The sequence below is a fragment of the Buteo buteo genome, chromosome 4 (genome assembly GCF_964188355.1).
Source record: "Buteo buteo chromosome 4, bButBut1.hap1.1, whole genome shotgun sequence".
In the NCBI taxonomy this organism is placed as follows: domain Eukaryota; kingdom Metazoa; phylum Chordata; class Aves; order Accipitriformes; family Accipitridae; genus Buteo; species Buteo buteo.
In genome coordinates this window covers 1,234,499-1,255,154 of record NC_134174.1, presented here as the reverse complement: position 1 = coordinate 1,255,154, position 20,656 = coordinate 1,234,499, and the positions used below count along the sequence as shown (strand labels likewise).

General features: G+C 47.2%; 1 protein-coding gene across 2 annotated transcripts in view; it reads left to right on the top strand.

Moving 5' to 3' along the window:
* The window catches only part of TNPO3 (transportin 3), a 42,834-nt gene that overhangs the window by 10,674 nt on the left and 11,504 nt on the right, over positions 1 to 20,656 (top strand). The window contains exons 1-7 of one of the 2 annotated variants that reach the window (XM_075024507.1): positions 4,573 to 4,725; positions 6,681 to 6,881; positions 7,787 to 7,860; positions 8,687 to 8,843; positions 12,568 to 12,711; positions 15,466 to 15,641; positions 18,968 to 19,106. In XM_075024507.1, coding sequence (XP_074880608.1) covers positions 6,759 to 6,881; positions 7,787 to 7,860; positions 8,687 to 8,843; positions 12,568 to 12,711; positions 15,466 to 15,641; positions 18,968 to 19,106 — 813 coding nt within the window. In that variant the 5' untranslated portion in view covers positions 4,573 to 4,725; positions 6,681 to 6,758. Of the gene's footprint in view, positions 1 to 4,572; positions 4,726 to 6,680; positions 6,882 to 7,786; positions 7,861 to 8,686; positions 8,844 to 12,567; positions 12,712 to 15,465; positions 15,642 to 18,967; positions 19,107 to 20,656 lie in introns of those variants that run through there. The other variant, XM_075024506.1, reaches the window with a different exon arrangement.

Below are 20,656 nucleotides of genomic sequence, written 5' to 3'. Positions count from 1 at the left end.
TCTGGTGCTTTGTTCATCAGTCTTAATGCTTCTGTAGCAGGCTCCTGTCCTCCAGCTGATGATCTCTGCCCTCTGGATGCCACCGGCATGGTGAAACTTGTTAGGCTTCAGTCCTCTTCCCGTGCAGAAAAGTGAGGGAACTGCAGAAAATGAACAGTGAAATGATGAAAAATACTTTTTTTTTTTTGTAAATGTTTTCACTTTTAATTTTCTGAGGTTCTAATGCTACAAGTCATCTCTAAATGAATGCCTTCTCATCTACCCATTTGTTAAAATTGAAAGAAATACTGCGCTTTTTTTGTGGGGAGGGTTTTTTCTTTGTGTGAAGAAGGTCCCTAGGCTCGCCTTGTTTACATCTTTGTCTCTTGTTGTTACAGCCGTGTAAACACCCAACTCATATTTCATCCCTGTATTAAATGTCAAGCTGCAAATGTTCTGTGCTTTAGTGTGGGGTTTCAGTTTTAATCTGCCTCTAGAAGCTGGGGGCATCAAGACAAATCCTTTTGGGTGGTGAACTTCAGAGCTCAACGACGAGGGCTTGAGCTGTCTTCCGGGTTTATGCTCATTCTTTTATTGCTCAATTTTTACATCAAAAGTGAATTTTGAACCCCAATATGAAGTTAGGTAGATGATAAAAGAAAATTTTATTCATGTGAGCAAGGCTGTGTGCAGATAGATCCTCGGGGACTGGAGGAAGCCAAACTTTAAGCCCGCGGACTGCTACGTACGGATGGGAACGGCAGCTCATGATTTGTTTATAACATTGCAACGGCACTCGGCTCCTTCCTCCCTGGGAGCTTCAGTACGTCTCTGCGAGAGCACTTTTGCTTCTGACAGTAAACCAGCCTCAATTTTACGTGAAAATCCTTTCGCAAAGCGATGGCAACATCATATCTGAGCTATTTGTGATATGATTGGTGTTAGCCCCCAAGTACAGCAGTCTACAGGCAAACGCCTTTGCTCTAGAAGGATCTGCACGGTAGTATGTAGGAGATGTTATACAAGAAAAATGAAAAATAGTTTGGGTTGGAAAGCGAAGATTGTTTTAGTTTGAACTGATGGCTGATAAAGTCATCAGGGGTGTCACCCTCTGTGTGGTTAGGGAAGGGGATGTTGGCACCCAGGCTGGGTTAGTTCACCTTCGTGAATCTCTCTGGAAATCCAGCTGGAGCTGAGTCTGTTTGTAGGTGAAAATGAGTAATGAGCCTTTATTTTCAGAACTTTGAAGACAGGCTGAATCGTACGCTTGCAAAATAGACTTTTCTGCCCCATAGTACTCATATGTTCTCAGTAGGAAGGCAATTTTTATTTAAACCCCCCCAAAATCCACGAGACTCAAGATGGTTTGCCAAGATCCTTGCACAATCTGATGGTATGTTGTCTTCCTTCCCACAGGCGCTTGTTATCTGGGGGATGCTCTTAACTCGCTTTTTTTAAGCGATCTGATGGTCAACGCTAGAATCTAAAATCATTATTTTCTGACATTTTGGAAATACTTTTTTTGTCACGTGACCAGAAAAAATTCCCCAAATAACGTTAATCTGAAGTACTCAGCTGCATTCTGGTCGTTGGCGAGATCTGTTCTTCTTTGCAGTGAGATACAGACTGGGTATTTGACAGCTGCAGCCAAAGACTAAGAATTCTTTATTTATTTCCCAACCTGACATTTCTTGAACATCTTCCTTACCTGCTCTGCTGCCGTATACATCTATTCTTGCTAAATACTGCTTCGGGGTTTTGGTTTTTTCCTACATATTGATTGGCAGTCCAGGTAATCATTGTTGGAGCTGTTTGAGGGCATGTGAGCCAACTTCTTTCAGCTCTTGAAGGGTTTATGTAATTTCTGACTATGCTGCAGTGAATTTTGGGCATACAAATAGCTTCTTTTAGTACTGTCAGTCATTAGTCATCACGAAACCATTAATAATTTTGCCGTCTTTGTTGAATCAGCGACTTCCAGACAGTTAGATTATCGGTTATATAGCAGCTCTCTGGCTTTGATTTTTGCATGCTTTTTGGTAGGATCTCCTTACACGCTTACTGTTGAGCACCCATTTCTGCCGCCGTGTCTGTAATTGAACAATTCTAAATGCTGTGGAAAATATGTGCTCATTAATACAGTTGAGAAAGTTTTTAATACGAGTTGCAGAGGGTCTGGTGTGATTCTAGCTATTGTAGTTATTTAGTTTCTTAAGAAGGGCTTTTTATTTATTACGAGCTTGGGAATTACCTGGTGAATATAAATAAATCAGTAGGGACGTTTCCGTCAGAAATAGGTCCAAATTTTTCTTACTACCTGTTTTGAAGTTTTTACAGGCGAGTTATGTGCCAGTAATAGCTGGAGTTATTGGAGAAAGCTTATTTAACAGCCCGTGGTCACAGAGGCAGCTGGAAAGAAAGGATCAAAGCCTGGTAACAGCAAAGGAGCTTGTCTGAAAGGAGGCAGCTCCAGAAAGACTCCGTCCTCGACCGTCGCGAGCCGTGGCTTCAAAGCCTGGTGAGCACCTGTTGAAGCAAGCCTGTCCGTCCGTGTGTCCGTGGGCAGTCTCCTCCGTCCACCCTCCAGCCTTTTGCTGCAGTAAAGTTCAAAGGTAAAAGCGATTCATGGCAGCAGCATCAGCCCGAGGTTGGGAACGAGGACTAGCGGCCGACCTGACGCATGGTCGGGACATGACGAGGACCAGCGTTTACAGTGAGGTTACGGTCCTGCGGAGAAAACGTGCTGTGTCCTGTTGAAAGCTGTGAAGAGTGAAGCTCTCCTGCTCCCCTCTGGATGTGGCAGCAGATTGTGGCAGGGATGGATTTGCCTGTCACTCAGGTTGAGCGTAAAGGCGATTACTGCGCTGCTTTTGGGGCTCTTTCTGTTGTATTTGGATGCAGTTGTTTGCTTGAATTTTGCTGAGTTGAGCTAAAAGTTCTTAAAGGTCTTTTCCAACCTAAATGATTCTATGATTCTAAAAGGAGGAGGGGAGAGGAGAGGGGAGAACACCAGAGCTCTGAGCATCTCGGGGTGGTCTGAGGGTCCCTGATATACGTTAGTCTCGTGTCTGGGGACTTCTGAGGTTGTCAGCTCAGGTGCTACATTATGGGCTAAAATGGCTGTAGAAATATCTTCCAGTGAAATTTCAGGGAGCAGATTCAGGAGCTGAGCCTTTTGCTAATATTGACTATAAAGAAATCAGAATTTTACTTTGCCGTAAGCAAAAAAGACTGGTTTTCACTGGGAGTAAGACTGAATCGTGCTAACCTTGACCAAACGTCTTGAACAACCTGGCAAACTGCTCGTGGCCTCGTCTCTTCCCCCTGCGTGACGCTGCAGACCCCTGAGCACGTGTCCGACCGGGGACTCGGGACGCCTGGTTTCTCGAGTGTCGGCTGGTGATGTGTTGGAGACTGCCGCTGCTTCTGGGCACCCACCTTCCTGCAAGGGGTAGCTAAGTTTTGAAAGGTGATTATTTTTTCTTTCAAGATGAATTCCTTCAGGCTCTGAATAGCAGAAGATTGACGGGGAGCAAGGAATCACAAGGAAGTTTCTCAAGCGTATTAAAAGCAAAATTTGAATGCTGGTGTTGCTCTCCGGACAGGGATGGTGGGATGTGTGCTCCTGTGTGAGGGAGGAACAGAAGTGCCAAATTAATTTTACATTTGGGAAAATCCAGGCAATAAAGTCACATAATGCAATTCTATCCGGTATAATACTGAAGGTGTGAAAGAAGCTGAAGTTGGAGGCGTTTTAATTATAGAAGCCAATAAGCTGTGATACGGGAGAGCTCGCTGAACCACTGAATTGGGATTTATCGGTGTAACCACTGCGCCTGTTACTTCTTTTTGGTTGTGTGGTCTGTACCCACTTTGCCAATGCAGGATCGAATTCTTGATAACGGATGTGGCTCTTTACTTGGAAGACGTTAAATGCAGCTGGAAGACAAGGCTAGACAGACTGCATTTTTTAAAAAAAAAAGTATATTTAGCCATCGGAACAACTGGCCAAAGGTTACGATTGAATCTCCTTTGCTAACAAAGCTGAAATGAGGACTAGAAGGGTTGTTTTTTTAAAAATAGAGAGGTTTTATTTCACACTGGATTTATCTCAGGGAAGTCCTGTGGCTTAAAGGATTCGGAGATGAGGGCTGCAAAGCTATCACCTCATAGCATGGTTCAAGCTCAGAAATGCTCATCTGAAGTACCACTTCCAGGTCTCTAAATCAGTTGAATTTTGTATTTTTTTAACTGTGCTAAACCAAAGAGCAGTAATCCTCCTCCATTATATAGACATCAGCTCATTTTTAACACTGCTTTAGGTTCATGAAGGGCAAAAATTCCCAGCGTTTAAGTTTAGTAAAATAAGACATCAGTCTCTCTTCTTTTATCTTTCCATGCTTAGGCTGGAGATGGGGCGAGGGTAATGCCAAGGTGCCCCTGTGCGAGAGGATGCTTGAAGTTTGAAAAATAAAAATTTTAGAGACCACACTGTGGGTGTTATGTCAGCCCTGATGCACCGGGGATGTCTGACCGAGCTCTCCTTTGATTTCCAGAGGTGTTCACGCAGGTAGCCTGCATAACCTCCTGGACCTCATGAACACGAGCCGGACTTTCATCAAAAAAACCCCTTGTTTCCATAATGGGGTATCAGCTGCTGCTGTTGCTTGGCTGAATCGCCGAGTCCTGCTGTGCTGGCCAGCCTGATGCAATGCAACGCTCTGCTTCCCTTGTAGATAATTGGAGGTGAGCAGTAGACACATCCCAAAGAGCACTTCCCCCCTCCTCGATGCCTAAATGTAAGCTTAGGAGAAGTTTGTGACTGTGAAGGACTAGGGAAGGTGACAGCCTGGGTCTGCTTTTCCTCATGGATGTTTCTTCCAGGTAGAGCAAGGGGATGGCTTTTTTTCCTGGGATTTTTGTTCATTGTGGCAGCTTCAAATGCACGAAGAATGGTAATGTCTACATCTACCAGTGGCTGGTAGCACCACCTGGATTTGTGCTTATGAAGTGTTTTTTAAAAGGCAGACAGACAGAATCCTTTGTACTGTGGATGATTTTAATATATTTAATTTATCTAATTGTTCCCTTCACTGTGCTGTTGGACCTGGATAGACTTATATATAGATAAAGTCCTCTGTGGTGGTTGTGGGGTCCTGCCTTGCTGGCCATCAACACGAGGCTTTTGGGGAACTCCTCCTTTTGGGGTGCGATGTTTGTCCATCTGTAATGTTGGTTAGAACTGTCTTTCACCTCCCCCAAAGAGAAAAATTAGAAATATCTGTCATCCTCCAGTCCCATGACCCATTCACCTTATTTTCTATCACAGATATCTTCTGGAGTCCAATAGTGACTTTTGTAGTGACTATAGTGCTAGAAAACAGTCTGACGAGTGTTGCGTGTGGTCAGCGAGTGTCCGTGGCTTGTGTGTAGCAGCTTTTGGGGTGCAGGTCAGAGGAGGGGGCTGAGGCACTCGATGTTAGTCACACGCACAGGGTGGATCGTGCGAATTGATTAGTTCAAGCTTAAGTACGCACAGAAATTCAGATTTCAAGGGTTTGGGAAAAATAAAACATTAATTTTAATTTTTAAGGGGAAAAAAAAAATCTTACCAAAACTAAAATGTGTTACAGATGTTTCAGTAAAGGAGGAGTGTTTTACTGACCGTCTGAGTCCTTTGAAGATCTCGTTCCTTAACAGGAGACCTCAAATCCAAGGGTTTCTTCCCAAGCTGTGCTGATATGCTCTGGCAGTGGCTCTGCTGTCCGTTGATGGGGTTTGGTGACGCTTGGTGGCCCAGCCAAGCTTTCCTTCCCCGACCGGCTTCATTTTCCCATCAAACCCTGTGCAGTAGGTGCTTCAGCAGGTTTAAACAATGCCTGGGGTCTAAAGGGCTTATCCCCCATGGCTGCCTGTTCCCCCATCTCAGCGAGGCAAGGGTGGCACGGGGTCTGCCTGGCAGTGCCCACCGGTCCTCTGACTCACCCAGCGCTCTCCCCGTAGCTTCTGGTCTCATGCAAAGGGCAACGTCTTCAGCCTTGTACCAGCCAGGAGGCCGTTCGTTGCCTCTCCGAGGCCGGGCAGATGATGATTTCCCCCGTTGCTGGCTCTCCTCCAAGCTCTTCGGCACATCTGTAGTCTACTGCAGAGTCACTGGTCCCAGTGTGTGCTCTTAGATGAGCCCGGCGGCTTCAATCTTGCAATTACATATCATTATTTTGATCTGGGGAGACTGTTATCAAATCCTTTTTCCATTTGTCCCTTGCTGGGCGCTCTCCGGTTTTATTGCTGTGTAATAGGCGCAGCAATTATCCACCTTAGCCCAAAAAAGCCTCTTTTGTTGCTCTTTACCGTAAGGGTGGGCATCAGATCTGCTCTCTAATCTGCTCTCCCAGAGGGATTGTTGTAATCTCTGTGAGCATCTCCGCCAATGTCAAGTCTGTGCTGGAAGCTGATCAGCTTGTTCAAGTCATTGGGTGGGTGTCACTGCCCTGGCACCTTTGTTAGCCAGTCCCCACCGCTTGAGCTGTGACAGCAACGTGGCATGGACTGTCCTGGTGAAAAATTATGGGGGTATTTTGGGGGAGAGGGTGCGTTTTCATCTGGGGGAATTTGGGCTTTCTCTTAAGCCTGTCGGTACCTACTCAGTTTGCTCCACGTTCCCCTGCCTGCTCGCTGACGATGCCGTGCTTTGCTTCCAGGTCCACGCCTGGGAGATCTCCGACCAGTTGCTGCAGATCCGTCAGGATGTGGAGTCGTGCTACTTTGCGGCGCAGACCATGAAGATGAAGATCCAGACTTCCTTCTACGAACTCCCCACGGATTCCCATGCTTCGTTACGGGACTCTTTGCTGTCCCACATCCAGAACTTGAAAGACCTGTCACCGGTCATCGTCACCCAGGTAGGTGCTGAGCAGAGGGTTGGAAGGAGCTGCTCTCTAAATGTCTGCGAGCGAGAGAGGGCTGAGGCTGCTCGCAGCAGCAAAGCCTGGACCATTCAGTCTGAACTTGCTGTTGAGAGCAGACTGGTAGCCAGGCTTGTGCTGCAGCTCTGCTAGAGCCGTTTCTTACAGTAATCACCAGCCAGGGGGAGGAAGAATAGATGCTGCAGGTCACACCGATGGTGGCCAGCTCCAGCTTTTGTCACTTTTGACTTTCTCTGAGACTGAGACAACTCTGGCTCCTTTTCCTTCAGTATGGAGAACAGAGAAGGTTGATGGCTGCAGCCAGCCCGGTCATGTCTGCCAGAATGGAATTGTTTGCCCTCCTTCATTATCTGGTTCCTGTAGTTAAATCAATTACTTTATCCTCTTGTTTGCTGTTTGGAGAGGCTGAGAGGAGGAGCAGCTGTTCCTGGGGTTTTCCCTGTGCTCTGCAATGGAGACAAAGCGTTGGTCTGCCCAGCAGCACCCTGGGTGATGGGTGGATTTCTCCTGAGGTGCTGGCACGTTCTCTGAAATCTGTTTGTTCTCTATACATCATTCCCGTTATCAATACGTTTCTGTGGCACTGGGATGTCTGACACTGTGCAGACTGAGGCAAGGTTGCCTGTTCAGCCCCTAAATAGCCCAGCAGAGAATATCATCCCATCGGGGTGGTGGGCGTTCTGCAGTTAACCGCAGGGACTGTGCACACAACAGGGATATTGTGTATTAATATCCTGCCTCTGCAGGCTTGGAGTTACCTGCCAGCCCTGCCAAGCTCAGGTCTGATGGTTGCAGCATCCTTTCTCCTGTGCTGTTGGGCAGATTTCATCAGTCACTGCACTTAGCTGTGTTTTTGTTTTTTTTTCCTCTTCCCCTTTCAGCTTGCTTTAGCAATAGCAGACCTTGCCCTGCAAATGGCTTCTTGGAAAGGCTGTGTACAAACACTGGTTGAAAAGTAAGTAATTGTATCATTAAACTCCAAATTGTTCCTTGAGTAAATGTTGAGTGGGTAGACCTGCGTGGTCCAAAAAGACACACAGCAGCAAACAGCCTGACGATAAGAAAGTTTTTCTTTCTTGATTAATAATTTAAAGTGTCTTGGATCATGGTAGGGAGATGGTCTGGAGGGAGAGATAGGGCTGTCTGTGGCTCTGTGTAACAGAGAGGCTGTGCACGCTTCTGTGGACACGGCTTTCTGAGACTCAGCGATTTTCCTCATCCCTGTTTTTGTTACACGATGATCCCTCATCCCCTCCCAGCTTTAGCCGTAGTGCAGCATTGAACAGCGAGGTCGAGTCATCTGCTGCTACTGTTGGGTGTCCCGAGGCGCTCGCTTGGCTGGTGCAGTAATGCCCAATTTCTGTGTGACAGCATTTTCACTGCCCTGTGTTTGCCTACATGGGATGCCATATGCTGAGACTGCCTTGTTTGGGCAGATCACCGTGCTGAGGTGGCCCAGTGGTATTTCTGTAGCAGTATGGAAGTTGATTTGTCTGGGTAATGGCACTTTGACTTGATGTGCTGGTGGGCTGGGAAAGCTTTTGTCATTTTTTCTGTTGAAAAGTCTTGAGCTAAACCACTGATGGAGGCTCTTCTTGACTGTGCTCTGCCCTTGCAGCTGGACACTGGAGTGTGTTTGCAGTAACACTTTTGCTGAGTCTCTTTGAAATGCCCCTCTATCTTTCACTGTACCATTAACCTACTTGCCAGTATTTAGGTTTTCTGCATGCACTTGACTGTCACCTGCCTTCATGCGCTGTCCTTCTTCCCTGTTGTTTCAGGTACAGCAATGATGTAACATCACTGCCCTTTCTGCTGGAAATCCTCACGGTGCTGCCAGAAGAGGTTCACAGCAGATCCTTGCGCATTGGAGCCAACCGCCGTACCGAAATCATAGAAGATCTGGCGTACTATTCCAGCACGGTCATCTCTCTGCTGGTAAGGAGACTGAGCAGCGACCGAGCCCTGGTCAACTGCTAAAGAAGTTCATGCTGCTTCTTCTCCCCCTCCACATCTCCGAATCAGATTATTCCAGGTTGGATGTGATCAAAAAGCTGGTCTGCGTGAAACAAGCTGATTTTATATATTTTGGTTCCAAGCAGATCAAAATCACAGTCAGGTTCCTGTTGTCAGCACTGGATTGAAAATGGAGCTAGTTATGGAAATTTAATAACTTTCTCATCCTCTCAACTGGACTGTCCGTGTGAGGACTGCATTGTTTTAGCTGGTGGTACGGAGCGTGGAGGCTTGTCTTCTGGCACTGTGTACTTTAAGGTCAGGAAAAGGTCTTTAGTCTCCTGGACTGTCGGTCCCATGGTTGGCTAGGACTGGATTCCTGCACAGGCTCTGGTAGTTTTGGGTTATTTGATGGTTAAGAAATTATTTCAGCCTGTTATGGGGTTGCGTACGCAGATCTCTAGATCATCTCTGGATTCACACACACATCTCTCTCTATATGTGGTAGAAGAAGGTCATTCAGGTACTTAACTGTGATTTCTCTCTCTTCTCATGCCCCTTTCAAACGTAAGTGCATGCCTAATTTCTGACCGTCGTGTGATAAGCTGAGGTTATACATTTAGCTGCAGGCCAAACAGGGAGACGGTAGTTGAATCTCCTGGTTCTTCTTCAAAGGTTTCCCCATTTGTGGAGCATTCATGCTGTCTAAGAACAAGATTGTTGTGGGCCCCAAAACAGGGCAAGTTTGGGGAGCAGAGAATAAGCATTGAGGTGAATTACTTCAGGGACTGAAAAGAAATGCTCCTTGCTGGCTCCTTCCTTTCCAGAGAGACTTCTCATGTTCTTCAGTGTTGTTTGACCTCAGTAAATGAGTAGCCAACCTGATCCCTGACTCAGGCTGCAAACGGAGCATGTGCCATAGCCTCCAGAGCTTCCCGTTAATGTCTACCATTTCACGCTGCTTATCTAAAGAAGGAAAGATAACGTACCCTCGGCAGCACGTAGCAAGTCTGTAATTCCACCAAGCAGCTGGTTAATGTCACTGTGCTCCAGACGGAGTTGAGGTTTGGTGCGTTTAATTGCAGTGTCTTGTCAGCAGTCGTTTCTCTGCTCTGCAGCCTTGTCTTTCCCTGCTTGGCTGCCCTGCGCTCTTGGGTCTGTGGTCTCCCCATCTCTCTGCCAGGTGCCTCCCTCTTGCCCTGCTAGCCTGCTGGTCAGTACTCCTTTGTTAGTGGAATTGTAGCTGTTGAAGATAGGAGGAACCTTAGCCTTTAGGATCCTTCATACTTTATCCATGTGAAATGACCCATGTTTTGCAGTGCTTTTTTATGCCATTTCTCCAAATTACAGAATCACGATCTCCCTTTGCTGTTAGACTGTCATTTAGATTTTCTCCTCATTGATGAGCAAAACTGTAAGGTTTCAGTTTTACTTATGACCATGTTCTCTTCTCCTCAACTGATACTTCTTTATGTCTTTAATAGCTCCAGCGTGCAGCATCTTTGCACGTCCCCAGTACTGTGCTGCACAGAAATAAGGCTCTGGGCTTTCTCTCAGGAGCCAGAGAGAAGGGGGGTGCTTGCCCTCGGATTTGATTCTCTGCCCAGAGAAGCCTGTCTTCTTGTGGTGCATTGCTTCATCTTCCTCCAGACTCGTGTAACCTGCCATTTCATTCATCCCCTCCTGCCTCTCAGATGTTAGCTGCAGTCCCTCCCCAATATCCCTTCCCTTTCTGAATCCCCTTCTCTGATGAGACCCAACACAAACTCAACCCCCAGCAGTTTTCCTTTGTTTAATTTGGAGAAAAGGGTGGAGTAGTGGTAAGGGGGGTTGAGTTTAAGTTTGCATCTGAAACCTTTGCAAAAGGTCCCCGTTCTGTTTCCACACTGCTTTTTCTGGGTCTGTGGTTAAGACAGCCACAGAGGGTATCTAGAATAGAGATATGAGCGTGGCAGACACTTCTGGTGGATGTTTCGTCTTTGCGCAATGTCTGGTTTTGGCTTTCCCCATGGAAGCCTGGGAAGGAGGATTCATTCTCTGGAGTTACTCCAGTAACTCCGAAGGAAGGGGAATCATGATGATCCAGGATGTATCAGGACACAGAGCTGAGCTGTATCCTCTGCTCAATAGCAGCTCAGGTCTTGCTTGAGAAGACTCTCTTCCCCGCCTTATGCTGTATTCATCCCAGCACAGGTCCATGCCATTACCACCACAGCCATTAGGGGAGCCCAGTTCCACTTTTTCATAGGCTTAGCTGTCTTTGAACAAGTCCTCACTCACTTCCAAAACTTTTTTCACCTTCCTCGAATCCCTGTGCTGTATCGCCCCTCTGAGCTGTCTCCAGCCCTCAGCGTTCCTCCTAGGAGGTCTCGGAGAAGTCTGGCTGTCACATCGGTGAGACAGGCAACATCACCTCGCTCTGGCTGCTCGAAGCCTTACCGGAGACAGCGCAAGGCCCCGGTGTTGGATCGCCAAGGGTCATAGCCCTGTCGTAAGACTCTCTGTTCAGAATTCTTCTGCATCTGCCTGGAGCTTTTGTGGTAAATTCCAGCACAAGCATTTCAACCACTTGCCTGAACAGCAAACTTAAATTTTCTGCATAGGATTTAAATGCTAAATTTACTTTCTTGAGTTATAAAATGGGGTTTTAAAAAATTGTACAGGGACTGTGATGAAGTACGACATTTTGCCTTCAGGATTGAACTGTCAAGCAAGGATCTCTGGAAGCTGTCATGTGCAGGATTGCTTGGCCAGTCTAGTCTTTCTTTTGGGGAGAGGGGAGTCTAGGATGCTTCTCCAGGTCCTACCTGTCCACTTATTCTTCCTTTCCCTTAGCCTGGCAAGATCAGCGCTTCCTCTGGTGTTAGGTTTTGGTAAGGGTTGCTGTTAAGGTGCTGTTGTGTAGCAGGAGTGTTGACCATCACTGGAATGACACTGCGATGGTGTGTTTGGGCTGTCCTCAGGTTGACCTTTGGGGTAGGTTTGACCCTCAGGACCGATATTCTCTTTGACAGCGGTTGTTTTGTGGTGGGGAATATGAAATTGAGATTTGAGTGAGTTTAGGGATTTATCATGTATGAAACTCATGTCTCTGCTCCACCAGTCTGAGACAGGATTCTGCAGAAAACTGATGGGCTGGGAACAAATGAAAACACTCCAACTGCTTTTCTCGCTTCTGTAACAGCAGCTGAAGTTGACTGAGAGGTTTTTGGCTCTGCCCCTACATCTGACCAAGTCCAGGGCTACTTCATTCGGGGATGGGGATGTTGGAAGCACTCTGCTTTCTCGAATGTGCTTCGTGTGGCGTTTGAGAGGATGCTCAAAGTCCACGTGCTGTTGAGAGGATGTTTGCAGAACTGTCGTGTTCCCGATTACAGAAGCAGCGTGGGGACATGGTCACCCTAGGCAGGTGAAAAAGTCTTCTCTGCTGGTGTGGGCATCCTCAGGTGTCTTTGGTCATGGTCAGAGTTCTGCTTCCATGTAGGTACAACACTGCTGCTTGATTGCTGAAAGTTGTCGCTGCCTTTTGGAGGGCTCACTTCTGACGGTCCCAGGCCCCCTATATCTTGCTAAGTGTCATGAGTGGGGTTCTTGATGCTAATTGTAGAGACTCCAGGATGGCTTTCCCAAAGTTATTTATTATTTTGGTTGTGAAATTACCTGTTGGAGCTGGGGTCCTAAGCAGTTCTTCCTTGTCCTGCTTTAGATGACGTGTGTGGAGAAAGCAGGCAATGATGAGAAGATGCTCATCAAAATCTTCCGCTGCCTGGGGAGCTGGTTCAACCTGGGTGTCCTGGATAGCACCTTCATGGCAAACAGCAAGTTACTGTCACTCCTCTTCGAGGTGCTGGTGAGTATTTCTGTTGGGAAATGAGGTGGTGGTGGGCCTTGGGTACCAGGACGGTGTCACTTTTAAATCCAAGAGTGACTGAGGTGTGGAAGGTGAATTTCATCCCTCCTGTCTTGAGCAGGAACCCTCTGATTCCCTCTTTACCTTGATCAGCTCTGTAGAGCGGGCTGTCCCTCTCTGCTAGCAGGCAGGGAAGTGCAAGTTCTCTGTGCACAGTAACAGATCTGCACTGCCTGAAATGATGATCTTCCTTTTGTACCGGTTGTCCACCTTGGAGGACAGTCAGAGAACAGCAGTGCACAGCAAGAGTCCTCTTCTGGCTGCCGCTGTGAGTTTCCATACATCTTCCCTGCCTCCTGTTAGCCCTGGGAAGCTTAGAAGACAGCACATAAGTAACACCTGATATTGGCCAATCTCTCAAGGGTGAAAACAGAAGTACACTTCAGGGTTTCCTCTGCCTGTGTGCTTGGTCCTTAGTTCAGGATTTGTGATGTGGGGACAAGGCTAATGGACAGAAAGTATTGGCAGAGCTTTCAGATGCAAACAAAAAGGACATGTGTGTTTGGCTATTTGCATGGAGAAAAGAGACTCTGCAGCTCCTTCAGGATTATTCTTTCCTCCCCATCTTCTATTTTGACCCAGAGAATATGCTCAGAGGCGAGAATCATTCCCTGTTCTTGGGCAGGCATGAAAGACGCTGAAATCTCTCCTGAGCAGCTGCCCTTGCCTGGTTTTACTGAAGCCCTTCTCAGCCACCTGGCTCAGCTATCCCCACGAGAGCTTTCCTGTTAAGTGGTGCCCATGATACACCTTCTCGCCGCACCACTTGGGAATGAAATGGGGGCTGTTCCTGTGGAGCTGGCCGGGCAGATGGCAATGGGGGAGAGTGGAGGTCGCCGCTCTCTGCGGCGTGTCGGGCTGAGGCAGAGCTGCCACAGAGACAAAGGTGTTGGGTCGCAGGAACCTTCCTGCTACATCGCCATGAATGATCCTTTCATCTCCTTAAACTCGTTACTACACTCGCTGGCAGACAGTACATCAAGAAAAAAGTTCAAAGACTATTTAATCTTCTATTTATATCTGTTCTCCTTAATCCTACTGTACTAATCATCAATTTTGGAGCCTATATTAAGCAGATATCTTGTCTATCTCAAGCGGGAGCCAGGTTCCATTTTTCTGTGGTGGTTGCAAACCGTTCAGAGCAGAATAGAAGATTGAACATCTGAGAAATGACCGTTTCTAGCCATTACCGTGGGTTGCCACTGCTGCCACAGTAGGTGCCAGCTGTACTTTTGAGCATACTTAGACTTTGAGAGAGGGAGTTTTGGTCTGAAACACACTGTGCTTGGTCCTTGCTCCAAACCAAATTGTTTTATGGGGCTCTGAGCAAAATACATTTGTTCAATGCATTGTTGAAGTAAGTTTGCCATCCTCATGGGTTTGATCATTGGTTAGTTTTGGCTGTTGTCTGTTGTTGAAGAAACTGCATTTGTTTAATACTAAAATCAGGGGTTTTTTGGTTTGTTTTGTTTTCTTTCCAGATTTTCTATAAAATAATACTTTATTCCTTTTCTGACATTTTCACCTTGGAAAATTAACTACTGAAGGTGTTTGGGGTTGTTGGATTTTTTTGTCCTATCTGAATGCAGGAGAGCTGAAGAGGCCAGTGAAACAGGGAGGTTAGGAGAATCCCGCATCGCTGTGACAGGGAGGGCAAGGAACTGAACAACCAGAAAGGACAAATTCCCGGAGGACAGAGGTTTCTGCTGCGGCACTGCCTGGACCTGTGACCCAGCGCAGGAATTGTCTATTCCTCCGCTCGTTGTTAAACGGGATCCCTCATTTGCATCTATTCCATGGTGCAGATTCAAATAATGACAAATGCAGATGAGGGTTCCCATTCAGTGGGAAAAGGAACAGACAATATTCATGCAGGGACCCAGCTCCCAAGCAGTGCTGCAGCAGAAACCCCTCTCCCCCAGGACAGGGCGTTTGGCTCACCAGCCTTTTTATTGTGTTAATGTTGCTTTTAAATAAGGCATTTTTCCTTCCTCCCCTTCCAGCTTCACGCGGGACCATGAATTGTTTTCCAAACGCGTTGAGATCTCATGTGAAAGGACAGAGGCACACACAGAGTTACTGCTCCTTTGTTTCCTCTCTGGGCTTCGCTGTTTGCTCTCTCCTCCTTCTTAGTATGCCAGTCTTGTCTCCCTCCTTAATTGCTCGGGGCTCCACGGGAGCCATTAAAGCGCCTGTTAAATCAGCCTTGCACAATCACTATAAACCTCTACCAGGCGGGGCCTGAAATCCACTTGTTCACCCTCAGACCCTCACAATGATAAATATTTTACACGTTCTTGTGAGAAACCTTGTCTCCTTCTTCACTGAGGACTTGATGATCCTTATGGGTCCCTTCCAACTTGAGATATTCTATGATTCTATGACCTGGCCAGGGTAACGAGTAGCACAACATTTTCTTTCCTTCTGAACTGCTGTGGATTTCGGTTGGCATTTTTCCTCCTGTGTTTGCCTCTCCCAGGGAGGACTTGGTAGGGTCCCATTGGGCCAGTTTTGACCTCAAGTGTCCGCGGTGGTAAAGCAGCATAGGCTTTGTAGGGTAGGAGTGAGTTATTGGGAGCTGTGGCTATGCAGAAGCTCTACAAAGTATTTCAGGAACAACAAAAGACTAGTTTTTCCATTACCATCTCATTTCACATATAATCACTGGGCTCTTCTGCTTCTTGTTCATTGCAGCAACAAGACAAGACATCATCAAACCTCCACGAAGCCGCTTCAGATTGCGTGTGCTCAGCCCTCTACGCCATTGAGAACGTGGAGACGAACCTTCCCCTGGCCTTGCAGCTTTTCCAAGGTGTCCTCACTCTTGAGAGTGCCTACCACATGGCTGTAGCACGTGAGGACCTAGACAAGTAAGTGAACTTGCAGCCGTGGCTGTGCCCGGAAAGGAAGGAGAGGTACAGTAATTAACTGTCACGGTGTCTGTCTGCGGTTATTTTTGGAATCCGCGCTGTTTGCGTGCCGTGCACCGAAGTCTCTTATGCAAATAAGTATTTGTTGAATGAGGACAAGTGAGCAAATGACTTCCTTGCCCTTGGTGCACCGATTTGTGTTCCAGGCGTGTGCGCTCAGCTCAGGCTTTGGCAGAGAGTTAGACTGTCACCAGACTCGGCTTGTTGGGACGCTTGGTCTTCCTTGCAGTGGGCAAAGCACAAGGGAAGTATCCTGAGGTGCAGCTGATGTGTTGCCAGCCTTAAAATAGAGTTTAGAAGCAATCTGTTTCTCCTACTGCTTCCTCTCCACAAATGTCCATACCTGGCTCAGCTGTTAACAATGGAAAGAGGACTGGATGTGCCGGCTGGGTCAACAGCCCCTCATTCTTGACTTACAAGAAACTGTAGCCATCATACCTTGATCAAGCACACTGAAACCAGAGCTTCCTGGATGTTGGCTGCTACGAGATGTTGCTGCTCTGATTGGAAACCCTCTGATCTTCAGCCTCGGTTGATTCTAGGCCAGTTCATGCCTATTCTCTTTTGCCAACATTGTCTTAACTTGAATAGCTCCCCAGCTGGTGCTTATTCCCAGATGCATTTGTAGGTAGGAAGCAGCCAGCCTTGAGTTTGCATAAACAAGCCCAGCTCTTTCAGTCCTGAGATGGCTTTCTTTTCCCTGGGTGATCTTTAGTGCTCTCGTTCTGAATTTAACTTCCTTGAGCAGAAGGGCCTGAGAGGTACGTGCTGCTCCAGGAGGGATCTCGCTCCTGTGTGTTGGCATTGTGGCATCCCTGTGTGCAGGCAACGCCTTGCCTGGCATCTCTTGCCTTTCTCATCACCTCGCGGTGTCAGTGTTTTGGTCATCCTGTGACTGAGTCCATCCACAAGTTGTCAGAAGCGGACAACTTTTCCTGCTCAAATTTAGATGGTTTTCATTTTTCTTCTGCACAGATACTGCATCCACCATTATTGCTTGCTCTTCTTTCTTTATGTGGCTGTCGCTAATGAACTTAGACAAGATCAGTTGTGAGAGTGATCTGGAACCTCCCTAGTACCAAACTGGTATTTCCTCTTCAGCCCAGCCTGCTAACCACCCCGCTAGCCAACTGTTCATCCCTGCCCTCAGCTGTGCTTTATCCAGTTTAACCAGCTTCTGTGTCACACCATGATCTGTTCTGCTCCACTTCTCCTATTTTAAAATATTACTGATAAGAATTAGATGGGTCCAGTCTATTTTTGGTAAACTCCTGTTGGGTTTAGCCCATTTCCCTCCAACTTCCATGTATTTGGAAAACTATGTAGGAACTTGCTTGTGCTACTGAGGGCAGATTAATTGGCCTGTATTTGCCAGACCCTGTGTCCCCAATGCCAAATACGAGCGCGTTTTGTGGCTGTGCAAGGTGTTGCCATGGATGGAAACCACAAGACCAGCAATGAAGCTGTAGGACAGATGTCCAGTGTCCGATTTTTGACTCCTGGGATGGCAGTTAGCCAGTCTCCACTCCTTCCACCCTGGAGGTTAGTAGATTCTTGCATCTAAACAGCCTCCTCATTCCTCCTGCCTTTGTCTCTCCTGTTCAGCCACGGTATTGAAAACTGATGTGTATTCACATAGTTAGAGCTATGCCACAAATCTTTAATTGTGCCGGTGTCTTCAGTGCGCAGCAATTCCACCAGCTGTTTATTACAGCTGAAAAATCCTGTGCTGTTTTTGTGACCGTCCTTGGCAGGGTCTGGCACTGGTTTGGCTTCTGGCAATTGTCGCTTGATCTCTGCTCATCTTGCCTTGCAAAATCCAGCTGTCTGCTTTTCAGTCCTCCTCCCTGGCAGCCCTTCAGCTGCTTGGAGGCACTTGGCTCACTGCAGAGGCTTTTCTGATGACTTAGTCTCAAGAACTCAACAAGCATCCCCTCTCCCTTTGTTTCAGCGCAAAGCCCAGATAACGTATGTGCCTTTGACTTAAGGAAATTCCAAGCATCTGCCATGTTAAACGAGATTTCCACAAACGAAATGAGTAGTTACTCCTCAAAGTTAGCCCTTTTGAAATTGAAAATTATAGTAGCATCTGTTCCTGTTTATCCTTCCATTTAACACCAATAGAATTAGTCTTCAGTTGTCAGGCATGTAAAAGTTTGTTATAATATCCTCTCTGCCTGGTAAAATTGACTCTGCAATAGCATCTCTTCGGTCTGTGACTTTCTGATAAATGTGAAAGCTTTCATCTCCAGGAATTGCTGGGGCACAGTATAATTAGTAGCATCTGTTCTCTAGTCTCTGTCAGAGAAGGTAGTCTCCCCTAAACGCTTCCAGGTATTGTATAAAGGCCCTGCTGACAGCACTGGTGACATCTCGCTGTATTTGATCTGCTCCTGGGGATATGCTGCAGAGCTGGTGTTGTGTAAAGGGTGAAGCCTTTTGGGATTAAAAAAAAACAAAACAAAACATCTCACATGGGGAACTCGCCTCTGTCTTTAAGACAGGCGTTAGGGTGTGCTTGCAGCACATCTCTGGATGCATGTTGTTTTTGGATTCCCTAAACCTCTCCAGAACAGGCATACTAAAACCAAAGCCCAGGTCTAATGGCTTATCTTGGATCTCTCCCCCAAATCCCCGATTTGAAATTGTTTTATTGGGGAGGAGTCATCCTTGGTTTGATGCCATGCTTCCTCCATCACACCGTGCTGTGGCTCCAAGTTGTTCACTCTTCTGTCTGGTTCTGCAGTCTTAAAGCAGAGTAAAGCTTGTAGTTCAACTCGGCCGCTAAATTGTTTTTTGTGTTAAGAGCAGCCTGTGTTTTTACACAGCGCTGTCCCCTGGACAATGGGGCAATGGGACATCCGGGGTTTATTTTTAAAGTAGGTTTGTGTATTTGTCTTCTGAAACGTGGCACCTTCCGGGTGCTGAATTAGACTCCAGCTGTTTTGTAGCAGATGTCCTGTGCCTTGTCACCCGATGCTGTGATTTTGGAGAAGTTTTCTCAGATGCTGTGGGTAATATGAAAATTTCGTAATATTTGCTTATTGGAACACAGTGTTTTCACCTACTTCTGAACAAAGCCAAGTTCCCCTATTTAAGTGTTGCCCAACTGCTGACGGAAAGCTAAAGCAGAAGTCGATATTTCTTGGTCCAAGATGAGGCTCCAGGGCACATTACCTGCACGGAGCAAATCTCTCCTGTGCTGGGATATCTGGTCCCACTTGGAAGATCTTTCTGACTTGTGCCCTGTTTTTTTTCTCCACCAGGGTGCTCAATTATTGCCGTGTTTTCACCGAGCTGTGCGAGACGTTCCTAGATAAAATCGTTTGTACGCCAGGCCAAGGGCTGGGTGACCTGCGGACGCTGGAGCTGCTGCTGATCTGTGCAGGTCACCCGCAGTACGAGGTGAGTGAGGTTTACCCGTGTTCCTCTCCTCATCCCTATCGCCACATCTCACTTGTCCAGAGTTGAGTCAGTGGAAAAAATCTTTCTCTTCTGTTGCCACGTGGTTGGGAGGCTTCAGTTCCTGTGAGCTGCTGGCCCTGAAATGCCTGCTCTGCATTTGTGATACAGAAATCTGACTTAGCTTCCCCTTCCCAGCATCCTGGATGTGCAGTACTGCGAGTACAGCTATGAAAGCCGCTGTTATTTTCTTTCCACGTGTTCAACTTAAGTTAAGCTTTGCGGGGATTGCAGTGTAGCTTATGGTAACTTTGCCCTCTAAGTAAGTTAAATGCTGTTTTGCATCACAGCTCCCTGACCGTCCTGCCTTAAGTACCGAACATTGTATTTAAGCTGCAGTCTCCTCTTAAACCCCCCTTTTATTCTTCCAAAACTGTTAGTTGAATCCCAGTAGCTGATCCTTGGCTGACTCGTGTCTGTATTCAGCAGACAGAGGTTCCTTTGCAGAGGGGTTGTCCTGCTGGATCTGACACAGGGAGCAGGGAGGTGCCAGCTGGGATTTGCTGGGGTGTGCTCCCTTCCTTCCCTCCGTGTTTAAGGTCCCACTGGGGGAGGGATGCAGCCCTTGAAGTGATGGATGGGAGCAGGGTGTGGAATGAGCTAGTGCCCTCTCCAGGACTCTGTTTTCCAGAAGCTTTCAGAGCCCTGAAAGTACATCAGACCTGAGAACCAGCAGGCGAGTTAGCTAAGAAACGATGGCTGCTGCAATGCAACCTTTGGGGACTTGTTTGCCACAGAAATTGTGGAGTAGCTGTGCTTCACCAGGTCTCCGTGGTGCTTGCCTGGGACTCGGTGACTCTTTTAGTCCCCTTTCCAGTTCTGTTAAGCTCAGTGTCCCTTGGGCATGACCTTGTCCTGTGCCAGCGATGCTTAGGAGGACTTGAAGCTCTGCAGCTGCTCCTGAAAAAAATCTGCACTCTCTTTTTGTTTTTTCTGCAATAACCCTACTTATAAAGAGGCTGTAGGCTTTGGAGCAACGTCACCTTCCAGCCTGAGCTGCTCTCTTGGAGATGTTTGCTCCTGTCTGGGGTTGCTGTCCCCCTCGCATCGTTAGCCCGAGCCTGCATGCACCCTGAGCTGGCCATTGGGATGGTTAGACCATTAAATGTTCCAGGCACAGGCAGTGAGGTGGGCAAACTCTTCCACCAACGTGTCTCTGGTGATGACAGTGTACCTGCAAGCAGCAAAATGCCCCATAGCTTGTTGGGGCAGGCTGGGTATTAAACATCTCCAGATGCGTGAGCAAGGACAGAGGGAGGGCATGAATCAGGTCAGGGAGATAAAAACTTATCGCTGGCAGATTTGACTCATGTGAAATGGGGTGATGTCCACACTTTGAAGCAAGAGACGGTTCTTATGCTTCAATGTTAATTTTGCAGAGAAAAGGCTTTACTTCTGAGGGCTGGTGACAGGTTTTCAGATTAACTCAGTGGGTTTCAAATCCCTTATTAAGTGACAAGCAGCAGAGGAGATCGGCAAAGCTGGGGGAACCG